At 35.7% G+C, this 14,236-nt stretch overlaps 1 protein-coding gene across 6 annotated transcripts in view; it reads left to right on the plus strand.

The window, feature by feature from the left end:
* USP47 (ubiquitin specific peptidase 47) overlaps positions 1 to 14,236 on the plus strand; it is a 58,807-nt gene that overhangs the window by 32,841 nt on the left and 11,730 nt on the right. For 5 of the 6 annotated variants that reach the window (XM_074586026.1, XM_074586027.1, XM_074586029.1 and 2 more), the window contains 10 exons: positions 1,105 to 1,272; positions 3,402 to 3,533; positions 4,262 to 4,338; positions 4,684 to 4,739; positions 7,811 to 7,923; positions 8,840 to 8,944; positions 9,938 to 10,145; positions 10,575 to 10,690; positions 11,704 to 11,823; positions 13,113 to 13,890. In XM_074586026.1, the coding sequence (XP_074442127.1) occupies positions 1,105 to 1,272; positions 3,402 to 3,533; positions 4,262 to 4,338; positions 4,684 to 4,739; positions 7,811 to 7,923; positions 8,840 to 8,944; positions 9,938 to 10,145; positions 10,575 to 10,690; positions 11,704 to 11,823; positions 13,113 to 13,890 (1,873 nt within the window). The remainder of the gene's footprint in view (positions 1 to 1,104; positions 1,273 to 3,401; positions 3,534 to 4,261; positions 4,339 to 4,683; positions 4,740 to 7,810; positions 7,924 to 8,839; positions 8,945 to 9,937; positions 10,146 to 10,574; positions 10,691 to 11,703; positions 11,824 to 13,112; positions 13,891 to 14,236) is intronic. The other variant, XM_074586025.1, reaches the window with a different exon arrangement.

Below are 14,236 nucleotides of genomic sequence, written 5' to 3' on the forward strand. Positions count from 1 at the left end.
TGCTGCAAATCCAGAATGAAACATGTTTCTTAAACTTGTGGCTGAATCTGTTTTGGTCAGAAAAGGTGACGTAAAGTTTTGAAACTCTGAACGCTGAGCTTAGTCCAGAAAACATTAATGATTAATTCCTTCCCTCTGACTCACAGAGTTGTGTGTGCTGTAGAAATGAGATTTTAAAAAAATTTTGTTTTTCATGTGCGTCTTCTTTTGGCTTTTGACTTTTCTGGTTTTGGTGAAAATTCGTGTTGTGCAGTTACATTCACCAAAAAGTATTTAATATGCCTTCTGCATTAAAGACTAAATTTATTCTTCTAATTCCATTTCTGAAAACGTTATGTCACTTTGTTAGCTTGTAGTGATGTAAGAGAAATACTGCATTGATACGCATATGGAGGGGCTTTTCTGACTCTCTACAAACCTTTGGTTTATGAAGTGTGCCATTTAAGCAATTGATACCTCTCAAAGTATTACCGGGGGGGCTAAATGAGAATGGAGATTGATCTGAGAGAGTAGAACTTGACGCAAAATTAACAACTGTCAGAAAAGCAAAAGAATTATCCAGAGGAAAGAGGATCAGGTAACAGGTGGATATACTGACTTGCACTAAATGAACTGCATTCATAGTGTTGTTGACATCATGCTTTTATGCTAATAGAAGACTAATCAGTCTTACTGTAATACTTTGAGCCTGTCCAGTGAGTTGAAATGGAAAAAAATCTTTGACTGTGGATGAAAATATTTCCAGTCAAATCAGTTCTGATTAACAGGGCCGTGTTGCAATAGACTTTACTATCTGATATTAGACTTCCAGGTATTTAGTTGAATTAACTGGTAAATGTAATAGGCTAATAACAGATATAATCTTGTCAAGTATGAGATCGAGTAATTACCGTTAAGTTGCACACAAGACCAGAAAATACCGATCTAAGAGGTGGGCTGAAGACAGTTACAAACAGAAACAAGTCCCTTCTCGATGATCAATTGCAGAGGTCTCTAGGTTTTTGAGGAGTTTCATTGTTTTTCATTTCACAAAGGTATTGTTATTTCTAGTTCTGTGTGCCCTTAAGTGTTGTATAATATTAGTATGGATGTCTTATTTTTAAGAAGTCTCCTCAGACCGAGAGTTGCACCGACAGTGGAGCTGAAAATGAAGGCAGCTGTCACAGTGATCAGATGAGCAATGATTTTTCCAATGATGATGGAGTTGATGAAGGAATCTGCCTTGAAAGCAATAGTGCAGCAGAAAGAATTTCTAAAGCTGGCAGTGAAAAGGTACATTTACAAGAATGTTGTACTGGGTCTGACCAGGATGGAGTTAATTTTCTTCATAGCAGCTGGTATGGTGTTCTGTTCTGGATTTGTGACTAAAACAGTGTTGGTAGCACACCAGTGTGTTAACTCTTGCACAGCACCAAGGCTTTCTGTTTCTTGTTCTGCCCCTGTAATGAGTAGGGCTAGGGGTGGGCAAGAGGCTGGAAGGGCTGACCTGAACTGACCAGAAGAATATTCCGTGCCGTATTCCCTGCTGTGTAATGTCATGTTCAGCAGTAAAAACTGGGTGCTTTCCAAAGTAGCTGTTGCTCAGAGACTGGCTGGGCTTTGCTCTGCTGGTGGGAGGTGGTGAGTAATGCCTTTGCAACATTGCATCTTTTTTTTTTTTTTTTCCTATTTCCATCACCTATTAAAATTTCCTTCACTTATTAAACCGTCACTGTCTGCAACTGCAAGTTTGCTTGCTTTTGCTCTTCTGATTCTCTCCATCCCGCTTAAGTGGAGGAGTGAGTGACTAACTGGGTGAGGTGCTTAGTTTCTGGCCAGGGTTAATGCACCATAAATGTAAATGATAAAAATATAAATAATTCTGATATTTGGGGTGGGACCATGTGTTTCTATTCAAATTCCAAAGATTGACACTGAGTCAAGGAAAGCAAACAACTGATTTGGAGGTCTCCTGAGAATAAATGTCTCCCCAGCTTGTCAGACTGAGAATTTCCAGATAACCTGTTTTGGCAGCAGACCCTCAAATTGAACACTGTTTTGTCTTGTGAGCGCTGTTTTTCCTTTGAGGCCAACTGTTAAAGGCCTACCAGCTTGGAGTGCAAAAGTGTTTTGCAGTTTAGTAGGAGAAGATGGGAAAGTTTTGATCAGTTTCTGCCATCTGTTTCTTGTCCTTATAAAAATGGTCATCTAGATGAGGCTATGGTCTAAATGCTAAATATTCATTTCGTCATCTTGAGAATATAAAGGAATTGAGCAGCAAGTCAGTCTAGGATAGCAGCCATCCTTCTGTGGGACATAGATCTTCAAGACCTTCAAGAAGCCTGATTGAGTTTCCTTGTCAATACAAAATTCATCGAAAGTGTTGAGCTTTATGGTAATGTCTACAGTGTGTACTGCATGGATTGTTATTCAGCAAACTCATCTGAAACTTGGCCAAGAGCTTTTATTCAGACTTGTTAGGACACTGTTTGGCTGTAACTGTTACTTTCATAAATATTTAAAGGCTGACTTGCATTTTAAACTGCACATCTGTCCCTGTTTACATTTACCTTAAACCATTTGAGAGGGTTTTTTGATAAATGTCATAATACTGTCAATCTTAGCTGGGGAAAAAAGGAAAGAAATTAATAAATAGTCATTTGACTGGAACAGGGACAGAGTATTGTATCTGTAATGCAAGTGTCATGTCCTAGTATTGCCAGTAGCTTCGGCCAATTAATTCATACTGCTTGTTCGTAAGGCTAACTAGGTGTCAAGCCACGCTGTTAGCTTTTTGGTTTGGATATCTTAATAATAGATGCAATATATGCTAAGAATTTACAGAGCATTTCCTCTATATAGTCTAAAAAGAATTAATTCTTGTAACGCTTGTCTGAGTCAGTATTGTTCAGTTTTATTTTTTAATGTACACACAATACTGAAGGTATGTCCTTAGTACCCTTTATTTTCCATCCTTTCGTCTATGAAAAGAAAGGTTTAGGACAGCAAACTCGGAGTGCTGTGAGAGAAATTAATGTGGAGTGCTGATAAGCATTGAAAAGTGTGTTGCTGGTTTGCAATATACATTAAGGGGCCAAAAGCAATGTTCAAGAATGCAGAGAAGCGTGATGGCAAATAAACCTAAACTTTCTAGGTACAGTCAAGTTGGTCATTACTTTGTTTCTTGTGTGGAGATATATTTAATACCTATCTAGCATAAGAAGGTCACAAATTCAGAGCTTGTACAGAAAAGAAGTAACAGTAATGCGTTAAGCCAGTTCAAAAATGTTTCCATGGTTTTTTCTTAAGTTGTTTGGTGTTTTCGCTCTCTCTTTACACCAGCAAAAGTTTTAAAACTTTTAAATATGATCATTTGCTTATTTCTACTTAATATGTATCACACCTTTTTCTTCTCTCCCCAGAGTTCTTTACTGTATGAACTCTTTTCTGTTATGGTTCATTCTGGAAGTGCTGCTGGTGGCCATTATTATGCCTGTATAAAATCTTTTAGTGACGACCAGTGGTACAGCTTTAATGATCAGCATGTTAGCAAGGTAAAAATAGTATTTTCAGTTACCTTGTGTACTCATAGGTGAACTAATAAGTTTGTATTTTGTACGTGATTTTTCACTTACGTATAATGAAGTTGGTTTTATGTGCAAGTATTTCAAGCATTTACTTCGTTTCATCTTCTCATCTTAATGTCCTGCCATATACATATGCTTCCCTTGTTAGCTTAACTGATTTCTAGTTTTTTGTTTTGTTTTTTTTTAATTTATGTATGGGGTTTTGTGCATTGAGGGAGAGGAGTATTTCTTGATGGTGGAGGGGGTTGGTTCATAAAGAAGCCTTTATTCATGTACAAACCAGGCTGGAGTGATAATTTTGCCTTCTGTGCATATGAAGAAAACTTGTTGCTTAGAGAAGTGTATTTGTGGATCTATTACAACCCAGATTGTGCTGTTAAATCTGTCCTGCTGATGCATTTCAGATGTTATATGTATCCATAAGTGTTACTGCAATTAAGAACCTGAATAATGTTTTTCTAAGAAATTCGTACTTTAAGAAAAAAAACGAATCTGTTTACATTCATTGTGAAATGAAGAGACGGATTGCTTTGAAACAGATTTATTTGCAGTCAGCAAATAAGCAGAAATATTTTAAAAAATTGGAATGATTAATATTATGTGTTAATTACGTAATGCCATTTTTCCTAATAAGAATAAATGCATCTCAATTAGTGTGAGTTTCTCAAATAGTCATTAAATTTATTTTCCATTAGATAACTCAGGAAGATATTAAGAAAACATATGGTGGATCTTCCGGAAGCAGAGGCTATTATTCCAGTGCTTTTGCTAGGTTAGTAGTACTGTAATATTACTCTTCTTTCTGATGGTCTTTTAGTGTAATCAAATGGATGGCCAAGGTCAATGTGCTTAACATATTCGCTGAAAATCAATAGTAGATGCATCATATATAGTTGTAAAAACTATCCTGACTGCTGTTTCAGATCATTAAAATACCATGATACTTACTTTTTAAAATCCTTTTTGGTTACTGTACTACTTAGATATGTATGACATACCTCCTTACTGGGGCAAAAAAAACCCCAAACGAAACACAAAACAAAACTGAAACAATTTTTGAAGTCCATATTGTCCTCCTCATCTGATAAATTCAGATAACTGTTCATTTCTCCACCAGCTCCACAAATGCATACATGCTGATATATAGACTGAAGGATCCAACAAGAAATGCAAGTAAGTATGTTTTGTTTACTCGTAAGATTCTGTTGTACAATAAGGAGATGTGTTACATGTGATGAGTTTTAACTTGTGTAAGGATGGTAGTAATGGTATTTTTAGGGTAAGCTAATGTAACTTTCATATAGGAGGCCACCTTTTATAGTTTTTCATTCTCTTATAGTAAACCTTTACGGCTCACTAGGAGGTCATCACAAAATAGATTTTCTAATTTTTTAGTATTTTGGATGTCATGGAAATGAAGAGCAGGTATTCTGGGTGACACTGAATAAACTATAATGGAATGCTATGCTAGTGTCATGATTGGTAGCAGAATAAAAAAATTACTTTCTTGACTTAAAAATGAGTAAGGTCTTCATAATGACAAAGTCTTACACTTTATACCCAGCCCTTACCTTATTGTTTGTGTTTGAGTTGAGGTGAGACAATATGCTATAAGCTGTATAGTCAGAAACAAATCTTGTATTTCATTGTCTTCTATTCCCCTCATCTCTGATTTAGTTCACTGAGGCCTGGCCCCATGTAATAGCTGACAGGTTGGTTAATCTTTGAAATATGTCACAGTGGAAAATGAAGATTCTATTTGGATTCAGAACAAGAATGTTGGGTTGGAGGCTTCATTCAAGTATTGGCTGATTTCATAGGGTCTTAGACTGTTCAAATGACTAATAACTGTAAACTTCCAGGATTTCTCTTGTAGATTTTTTAATAACACTGTATTATTTGCCTGAAAACATTAATGTTTCTCATTTAAAATCAGAGCACACTAAGTGATGCAGTAGTAAATGGAAGATTTATAGAGCTTTTTTTAACTAATATCAAAAGAGAGGAAAGGATGTTAATTTGCTGTTTTCCCCTTCTTGTTAATCTCTTGTTAGAAGCACAGCTGTAGAAAGGAAACCAGAAGAGCAGTGGCTAGCCACACTTGCTCTTATCAGCAGTGTGCCTGGAAGAATCAAGTATTTTGTTAATATTCCAACTGGTTGAATTGAGCCAAGGATTAATTTGCTTGCGGTATCAAATCTGTATTTGTTTTTTTTCTTAAAGGAAAAACTCAGTAGTCTGCCTTTTTATAAAGGGGAATTTTTCAGTTTATAGCCTGGTTGAAGTTAGGCTGATAAATAGTATACATTTTTCTAAGTTTTTGGGGTGTGTATAGTTCAGTTGCCGGAACTTTAATGCCCTGAAGTGCACAAAAAATCCAGTCAGTGAATGATTTTTCCTAATAGCTTGAGCAGATGAAAAGCCACATAAACTTTCAAAGGCAGGGGGAAAAAACCTCTAATACCTCTGCATTCCTCCTTCTTTTTTTTTTTTTTTTCTTTTTCATTAAATGCTCAAGAGTTTGGTGTCCCAAAGAATAGATTCAAGCTCAAGAATCTTAAAATCATCCTTTGCAGGAGAGAATATTTTGATAGATGGATTTATTTTATTCTTAATTGGTAAACTGAAATTACATATTACTTAGAGTAGAATCTCACAACTGAAACCTTTGGCACCTCACATTGCGTAGTTCCTTTTGGGGCATACTCCTTTTTGAAGAAGTAGAAGTTCCTTTTAGGGCGTAGAAAAGAAACTTGCATACTTGAGAGAGTTTGTAACACACTAGCTTGTAACATGTCCAGTGGAAGAGGGAATAAAAGATCTTTGAAAATAACATTTTGTTTATGTTGTTGTGCTGCTGTAAATATTTTTAGGAGGGTGATGAGCAGTTTTCTGCTTCCTTTCAACTCCTCCTTTTGGGGTAAAATTTTGAATTTCACCATGAGAAACTGACAATGACTATTATCAAGAATAAGGAAAGAAAATAGCTGTGCAAGGATGAGTAAAATAAGCTTTAATGTTGTTGGGTTTGTTTTGTTTTTTTAATAGGAAATAAAAAAACCTAAGCTTATACTAAATTTTATTGAAAAAAAGAAACCAAACCCAAAAATTAATAAAAGTAGTCTTGCAACTACTCCTATATCAATGTATCTAAAAAGTGTTTTTTGATACTTTCAAACGTGTTATTATCTACTTTTCTACTTTTTTCTATTAATTTTCTACTGTTTTCACCTTAAAGTTGAACAGTAATATTTTCTTTGAGGAAATAGGAAGGGGAAAAACTAAGTATCTCACAAAATCAATTTTGGCTCCTTTTTATTTCTAAGAATTCATGATAATAGAGGGCTGCAGTTATAAAAATATATTATTTGGGTTTAAAATAACAGTATGTGAAGTAGATGCTTTATATAGCTTTGAAGTGGATTCAACACGAGAAGGATACTGTTAAAACCTTTTATCAACAAATAGACAAAGTAGTAAGTCTTAAGAGCCACTAAAAATAATATTGTTTCAATATTTGAATCATTGAAACAGTATTATTTATTCTGAACAAGTCATTGCAAATTATATAATGTTTAAGAATAAACAGCAGCCACAAACAAAGTCTATGTGTTAAGAGCTGTCTTTGGAAATAGTTTTTCCTGTAAGTCCTATGATTGTTAATTCCTCAACAAGCAAATAAAGAAACTGGATCTGCTACTTCAGATTTCTTGAACTTGCCAAACCCATTTCTAAGTCTGAAAAAATTATTTTTTTAAAAAAACTTGAAGTATTGTATGTTCTGTTTTTGTTTCTCTTTATGAAACAAAATCTCATGAGGTGCAATAATCTGTATTAAGTACAACGTTTATTTTGTCATGATACAGATGATATCTTGTGACTCTTACTGTCAGGTAATTCACTTTCTCTGTCAGAATTTACCTTTATTGCAAGAACAGTCTCAAGTGCAGTCATCAGTCTTACTGTATTTCTTTACGACAGCAAACCTTCCCTTACTGATACTGGAATATTAATCTTGTACTAATAGCATTTGCTTGTGTTGCTGATGAATAAAAGACTGACTTCAGTTTCGTTTAAATCATGAAAAAGAGAACAGGACATGGTATAGTGGGAAATTTGGGTGGAGAAGGGAGAGGGGGGAAAAGGCAAGAAAGATAACTGTTACATATACCCATAATTCCTAAGATGTTGCCCACCGTGGAAAAATTTAATTTTTAAAACTGTTCCTTTGTTTTTACTGGCAGAGTTTCTTGAGGCACATGAGTATCCAGAGCATATTAAACAATTGGTACAGAAAGAGAGAGAACTGGAAGAACAAGAAAAGAGGCAACGTGAAATTGAGCGCAACACTTGCAAGGTTAGAATTTCTACTGAATAAAGCACCAATGCATTTCTAGTAAGAAATGTTTCTACAGTAGATAGTAATTTTTTGCTATAATACAAGGACTCTTGTGATAAGTGTATGTTTATTAATAACTCTTTAAAATGAGTTGTACACCTATTGCAAGCCTGTAAACAGCGGAGGCATCTGTTAGAGGTATTCACCAGAGATTTTTGTTGAGTTCATGTCTTCTGTGTGAATTTGAATTGGTATTAAAACCAAAACAAGCCTATAGTTAACCTGACATCACTTGATTTCAGCGAAATGAATTCCAAGAGCATGTAGTGCTGTATGTTAAGTGTTTATTACTGTTAAATCTTTATATATTGTGACTCTCTGCTTTGTGAAATGATGTTTCTTAAACTAATTTTAAGTAATTATTTGGCAGAAAGAGCATAATCTTTTTCCAACCGTAGATTCAACAGTAACAAACAAAATACGACATCTAGACATCTATGATTTACGAGCATGACATTCAGCTGGTCTGCCTGTGGATCACATGATTGTTTTATTAGAAGGTTCCCTATGGTTGCTAAATATGTAACTCTATGTGAGAAAGGAGTTTCACATTCATTTTTCCTATGTGCGTTTTGTTTTGGGGGATTTGCACGCTGCCTACAGTTTAAAGATGTTCTGGTTATAGATGTTATACTCTGGCTTGTGAAAAGATATACATATACACACACTAGTGCTATCTACTGTGCCTTTGACTTTTTCTATCTGCCATTGTGTAACTAGCTGAAAGGAATCTGTCGTATAGCTGAAGTAGAGGTAAAGATGTATTTTATATTAGATTTGTTTGAATATAGGATTGTAAGTTTAAATGTATTCTAATATGAAAGGCGTTTGCAAATACCTTCAAGGTCAGTTTTCTTCCTTTTGTATTTCATAGATTAAATTGTTCTGCATGCATCCTACAAAACAAATAATGATGGAGAACAAATTAGAGGTTCATAAGGACAGGACACTCAAAGAAGCTGTGGAAATAGCTTACAAGGTATGCTATGCAAAACAGAAAGGTTTAACTGTTAGATGTAGTTTTTTCTGCTGTTGTGTATCTTGGTTTTTAAATGTCTAATGCTGTTGGGAGTGTTTGGTGGGAGTTGGCTTTGAGTTCGGGGGGTTTTTTGTTGTGGGGGTTTTCTTGGTGGTTGGTTTGGGGGTGTTTTGTGGGGTTTTCTTTGAGGTGTTCTAGCTGGGGATTATTGACTGAGTTTTCCATTAGTAGCCATCAGATGATTTCTGATCGGAATGATATAGCCTGACCTCTTAAAAGGCAGTATGATTTTACATACCCTCACTTCAAAATCAGACATGAGAGCTGCTGTTAGACTTGAGTAAGTTGAAAGAACTCTGAACGTTTATATTTGTATTGCAGTAAAATTTGTTGTATTAGATATGTAATAAGGTAATTCATTCAAGAAACTTCCTGCATAGCTAATAAAATAACATCAGTGGGCACTAAAGCATTTATTGGTCTTTGTCTTCCACGAACAGGTAGAAGACATATATTCTTGCTTACCTGCTTGTATTCTTTGGTTCTTGCCATGTGCGTCTTTGGCTGGGAGAGTTCCAGCAAGGCAGTTAAGATTTGGAGTGTGTTAACATCTCCTTGAGATGTGCAGAAGATAATTAGTGCATATTACTTCCTCAGGCCTCTAAGATTGCAATTGTTATAAACTGATAGGCTATGTATTCCTCTGAATATACTTCTGGGACCTGTCTTCATGTGCTTATATACGTGCTTTTCAAACTTCCTTCTTCTTTTCGATGTTGAAAATGCGTGTATATATATTGCACACGTGTATATAATATATATGATATATGTGTATGTTTTTTCTAAAACTGAATTGAAATTTGTGAATTCAAAGGATTCCTGCATGTACACGTACTGAGATATTTCTAGCTTAGAAGGGAAAAACTAAACTCACAAATAAACCATTATTAATAGTTTTGTTGTTGGTTTTTTTTTCCTGTGTGCATGTTCTAGCTAATGGATTTAGAAGAGGCCGTTCCTTTGGATTGCTGTCGTCTTGTCAAATATGATGAGTTCCATGACTACTTGGAACGATCTTATGAAGGAGAAGAGGATACACCGATGGGTTTATTACTTGGAGGTGTCAAATCAACGTACATGTTTGACTTACTGTTGGAAACAAGAAGACCTGACCAAATTTTCCAGTGCTATAAACCTGGTGGTAAGACATGTAACGATGTATAGACAAGGATAGACTAAAATCATATATTGCATGATGACATGAAAATAAAATTTGTAAAACATAGAACTTCATTATGATGTGTGAAAGAAGAAAAACTTTATTGTGATAAATTGTACAAAGTCAGTACTCCCAACTACATACTGTGCTGTGTTGCCGACTTGTTTCTAGTTCAAACAGTTCTAAGGTATACTAAAATTTGTCCAGCTGAGGAACATTTTTCCCTCTAGCATTAAAATTGATCTGACAAGGAAATTCTGAAATTGGTCTGCTTTTCAAATTCATTACTGTCAGTATGTATTTATTGCAACCCATTAATCAGTACATCAGACAAGCATATGTGTGTTCTCTTTGCCTTTTGAATTCTCTCTCATAAATATACATGTGGTCTTGTTTTCTTCTTCCCTACAGAGGTCATGGTAAAGGTTCACGTAGTTGACCTAAAGACTGAATCTGTTGCTCCTCCAATAAGCATACGAGCTTATTTGAATCAAACAGTTTCAGAATTTAAACAGCTAATTTCAAAGGTAATTTACAGTCATTAAAGACTTGTCTTACAAAGTTTTCATTCATTCTGACTGTAAAAATGTGTCATAATTTAAATATCTAAAATGAGAGCCTTCACTTTTTGCGGTTCGTACTGTGTGTCGTGTCTAGTAGGTTAGTTGTTACAGTTGAGCTTGTCTGTCTGGTCACCGCTGCTAAAAGCAGCAGTGTGCTTCTTGGTTCCGTCCAGAATTCTACCCTGACTTTTGCACAATCTTAGCTACTGTCTGGCCGTATTGCTTAGTAGCTTACTGGGAAGCTGAAGAGTCATGTTCTTGTTCTTTTTGAACCACCTCACTGAATATCCAGTCAGTGACAGAACTAGTGAACTGTTAACATTAACTGAACCAACATGTAACTTCCACCACTGGCTTCAGTAACTGAAATTTTGCATCCAAAGCTGTCCACATTCTCCCTACAAACCCTCCTTTTCATCCCAGCAGCCACTTGTTATTAAGATGCGGATTGACTTTTATATGGTCTTAAACCATGGAATGTTACTGCTTCCATTGAACTGGAAGACAGACATTTTACTCATTCTGTAAACTAGTAGGTACAGTGGTAGGTGTAACTTCATAATATTTGTTATGAAATGTGAGTTCAGTAATTTGAATTCGGTCTAGTTAAGAATTAAGTGAACAGTATGCAAAACCTGATGCTCGAGAATATTTATTTTCAGTTGGTTCATACCCTAAATAATAAGTCTGATTTCTTGTATTACTGATCACTAACAATTTGCCAGTTCTGTGCAAAGCCAAGCCGTTTTAGTCTACTGACCTTATTGCAAAGCTAACACTTGCTACATATCAAAGGATGGAGGAAAGGGACTGGATGGGTTTGGGAGGTTTTTGTCCACCTTGTCTTTTGCAGTTTATAAGTCAATAAACAAACCTTCTCCTTTCCCTATGAATAATCTTATAAATGAAATACTTGTTCCACTATTTGAAGTTACATATAATGTGCGTGTTACCTTATTGTCAATGTCTTATTTTAGGCTACGCACCTGCCCGCTGAAACAATGCGGGTGGTATTGGAACGTTGCTACAATGACTTGCGTCTTCTGAATGTTTCCAGTAAAACACTGAAAGCTGAAGGCTTTTTTAGAAGCAACAAGGTACGTGCTCTGGTTTTTCATTTGTTCATTTTGTGTATTTGTAGTCTTCACTGTTGTGTTGTAAAAGGTATGGATATCTGTATAGAATTTATAATGGATAACTGTCACATTTCACTTCGTACTGTGTGGAGGTTATTTTAACTAGCAAATATTGTGGTGCTGATAGAATACTATAGGCTATCTATGAAACCAAGTCTACGTAACAAGGTAGAGCAGATTCAGATTCAGCATCTGGTTAATACTCAGTGATCCAAATGATGGTGGAGTTAACAACCTTACGATGAAGTTTTTTAAGTGTCAACCCTTCTTAGGCCGCACAGGTTGGCATATTACTATGAAACCTGCCTAATTTGTTTCCTCAACCTTCTGAACAGCTATGCCTGCTCTCAGTATTAAAATTCTTAAGAAACAAATGTCAAAACTAAGAGCAAATTTTTGGCGGGTTTTTGTTTTAAATGCAGTAATTTTTACTATGCAAATTCCCCCAAGCCAAAGTCATATTGTTTTTCCAAAAAGAACTTCTAATAAGTTTCCAATAATAGTTGTATAATTCATTCAGAAAAAGAGTAACTTAGTACTTAAATAACATCTGTAGCATTGCCCTCTTTACTACAGTAGTAATAGCACATCTTTTAGCGCATTTTGCACATCCTCTGTCTCTGAAATTTAAGCCCAAGAACGCACTATCCTTGATGGAGAAAGACTAGCTAAGGCTTTGGTGGCTTATAGCTGAGCAAAACAATGGCATTGACTTGCTATTCAGTTATTTCAAGCCCAGTTGCATTCACATTGTCACTACAAGACAGCGGCCCTTGTCAAAGGGAAAAGAGAAACGTGTTCTTTTGTTCTCTAATTTGCGCTATTGCTTACCCATGTATACATTTAAAGACTTTTTATTTATGATGCTATCCTAGAAAATAAAGAAAGGCTGTCAGCTGTGGTTGTGGGGCTCATTACTACCATAACTAGTGTTGGTGTACAGGTGAAGGGTGCACGTGAAGTGATCTGTAAATACACTTCTGAACATAAAAGCGTTTACTGCAGCTGGTCAGTCTGGATACGGTTCACTCAAATGTTAACATGATTGTGAAAATAAGGAAAAGTTAAATCATTATTAAACTACAGACTCCTTAGTCTATCTTTTTCTGAAGGTGTATTTTAATTTTTTATAAAAGGTGATGTTTCTTAGTGACATAATTTTTAATGTGTGCTCAATCCCATGTGTTTGCTATTGTTGCTTTTATTTAAAATAACACTACATGATAAAAACACTGTTATTTTATGTTCAGGTATTTATTGAAAGTTCAGAGTCTTTAGATCGTCATGTTGCATATACAGACTCTCATCTATGGAAACTTTTGGATCGTCACGCCAATACAATCAGACTGTATGTTTCGTTACCAGAGCAATCACCTGGATCTCAATTTAGGCGAGCAGTTTATCAAAAGTCTAGTGGAGATTCAGGCAACTTGGATGAAGGCTGTGAAAGAGTAAAAGGACCTGTAGGTAATATGAAATCTGTAGAGGCAATTCTTGAAGAAAGCACCGAGAAGCTTAAAAGCTTGTCCCTGCAGCAGCAGCAGGAGGGGGATAATGGAGACAGCAGCAAAAGCACAGAAGCCAGTGATTTTGAAAACATCGAATCACCTTTAAATGAAATAGACTCTTCAACATCAGCAGAAAACAGAGAACTTGAAAACCAAATTCAGATTTCTGATCCAGAAAATCTGCAATCTGAGGAACGGTCGGATTCAGATGTAAATAACGACAGGAGTACAAGTTCCGTGGACAGTGATATCCTCAGCTCCAGTCACAGCAGTGATACTTTATGCAACGTGGACAATGCCCCGCTTCCCCTGGCCAATGGACTTGATTCTCATAGCATCACAAGTAGTAGGCGATCAAAAGCAAATCAGGGGAAGAAAGAAACCTGGGACACAGCAGAAGAAGATTCTGGAACAGATAGCGAATACGATGAAAGTGGCAAGAGCAGAGGAGAAGCACAATATATGTACTTTAAGTCAGAACCCTATGCTGCAGATGAAGGTTCAGGAGAAGGGCAAAAATGTATGTATTCTTTTATTAAGTGCCTTAAAATAATCCAGCTTTTATTGCTATTTAATTCATATTCCGTGTTAAAAAGTCTAATGACAGTATTGAAAAAGTTGTCAAATTAAAAACTAATGGAAGTGCAAAGATGGGAAGTTGTGTCGTGTTCAGCAAAAATCTAGCCTAATTTTGATCTTGTAATAAGTGATTACAAATTTGAAGTCTTGCTTTTTTTTGTTTAAGAAAATGAGAAGCTTCCTCTATGACACATCTGTTTCCTTATATTGAAAGTGTTTTCTGGAGAGCAAGCTGAGTTGTCTTCCAGTGAAAGGCAAATAGTTCCATCTGCTGCTGATGATTCACC

This window comes from Larus michahellis, chromosome 4, assembly GCF_964199755.1.
Source record: "Larus michahellis chromosome 4, bLarMic1.1, whole genome shotgun sequence".
Lineage (NCBI taxonomy): Eukaryota > Metazoa > Chordata > Aves > Charadriiformes > Laridae > Larus > Larus michahellis.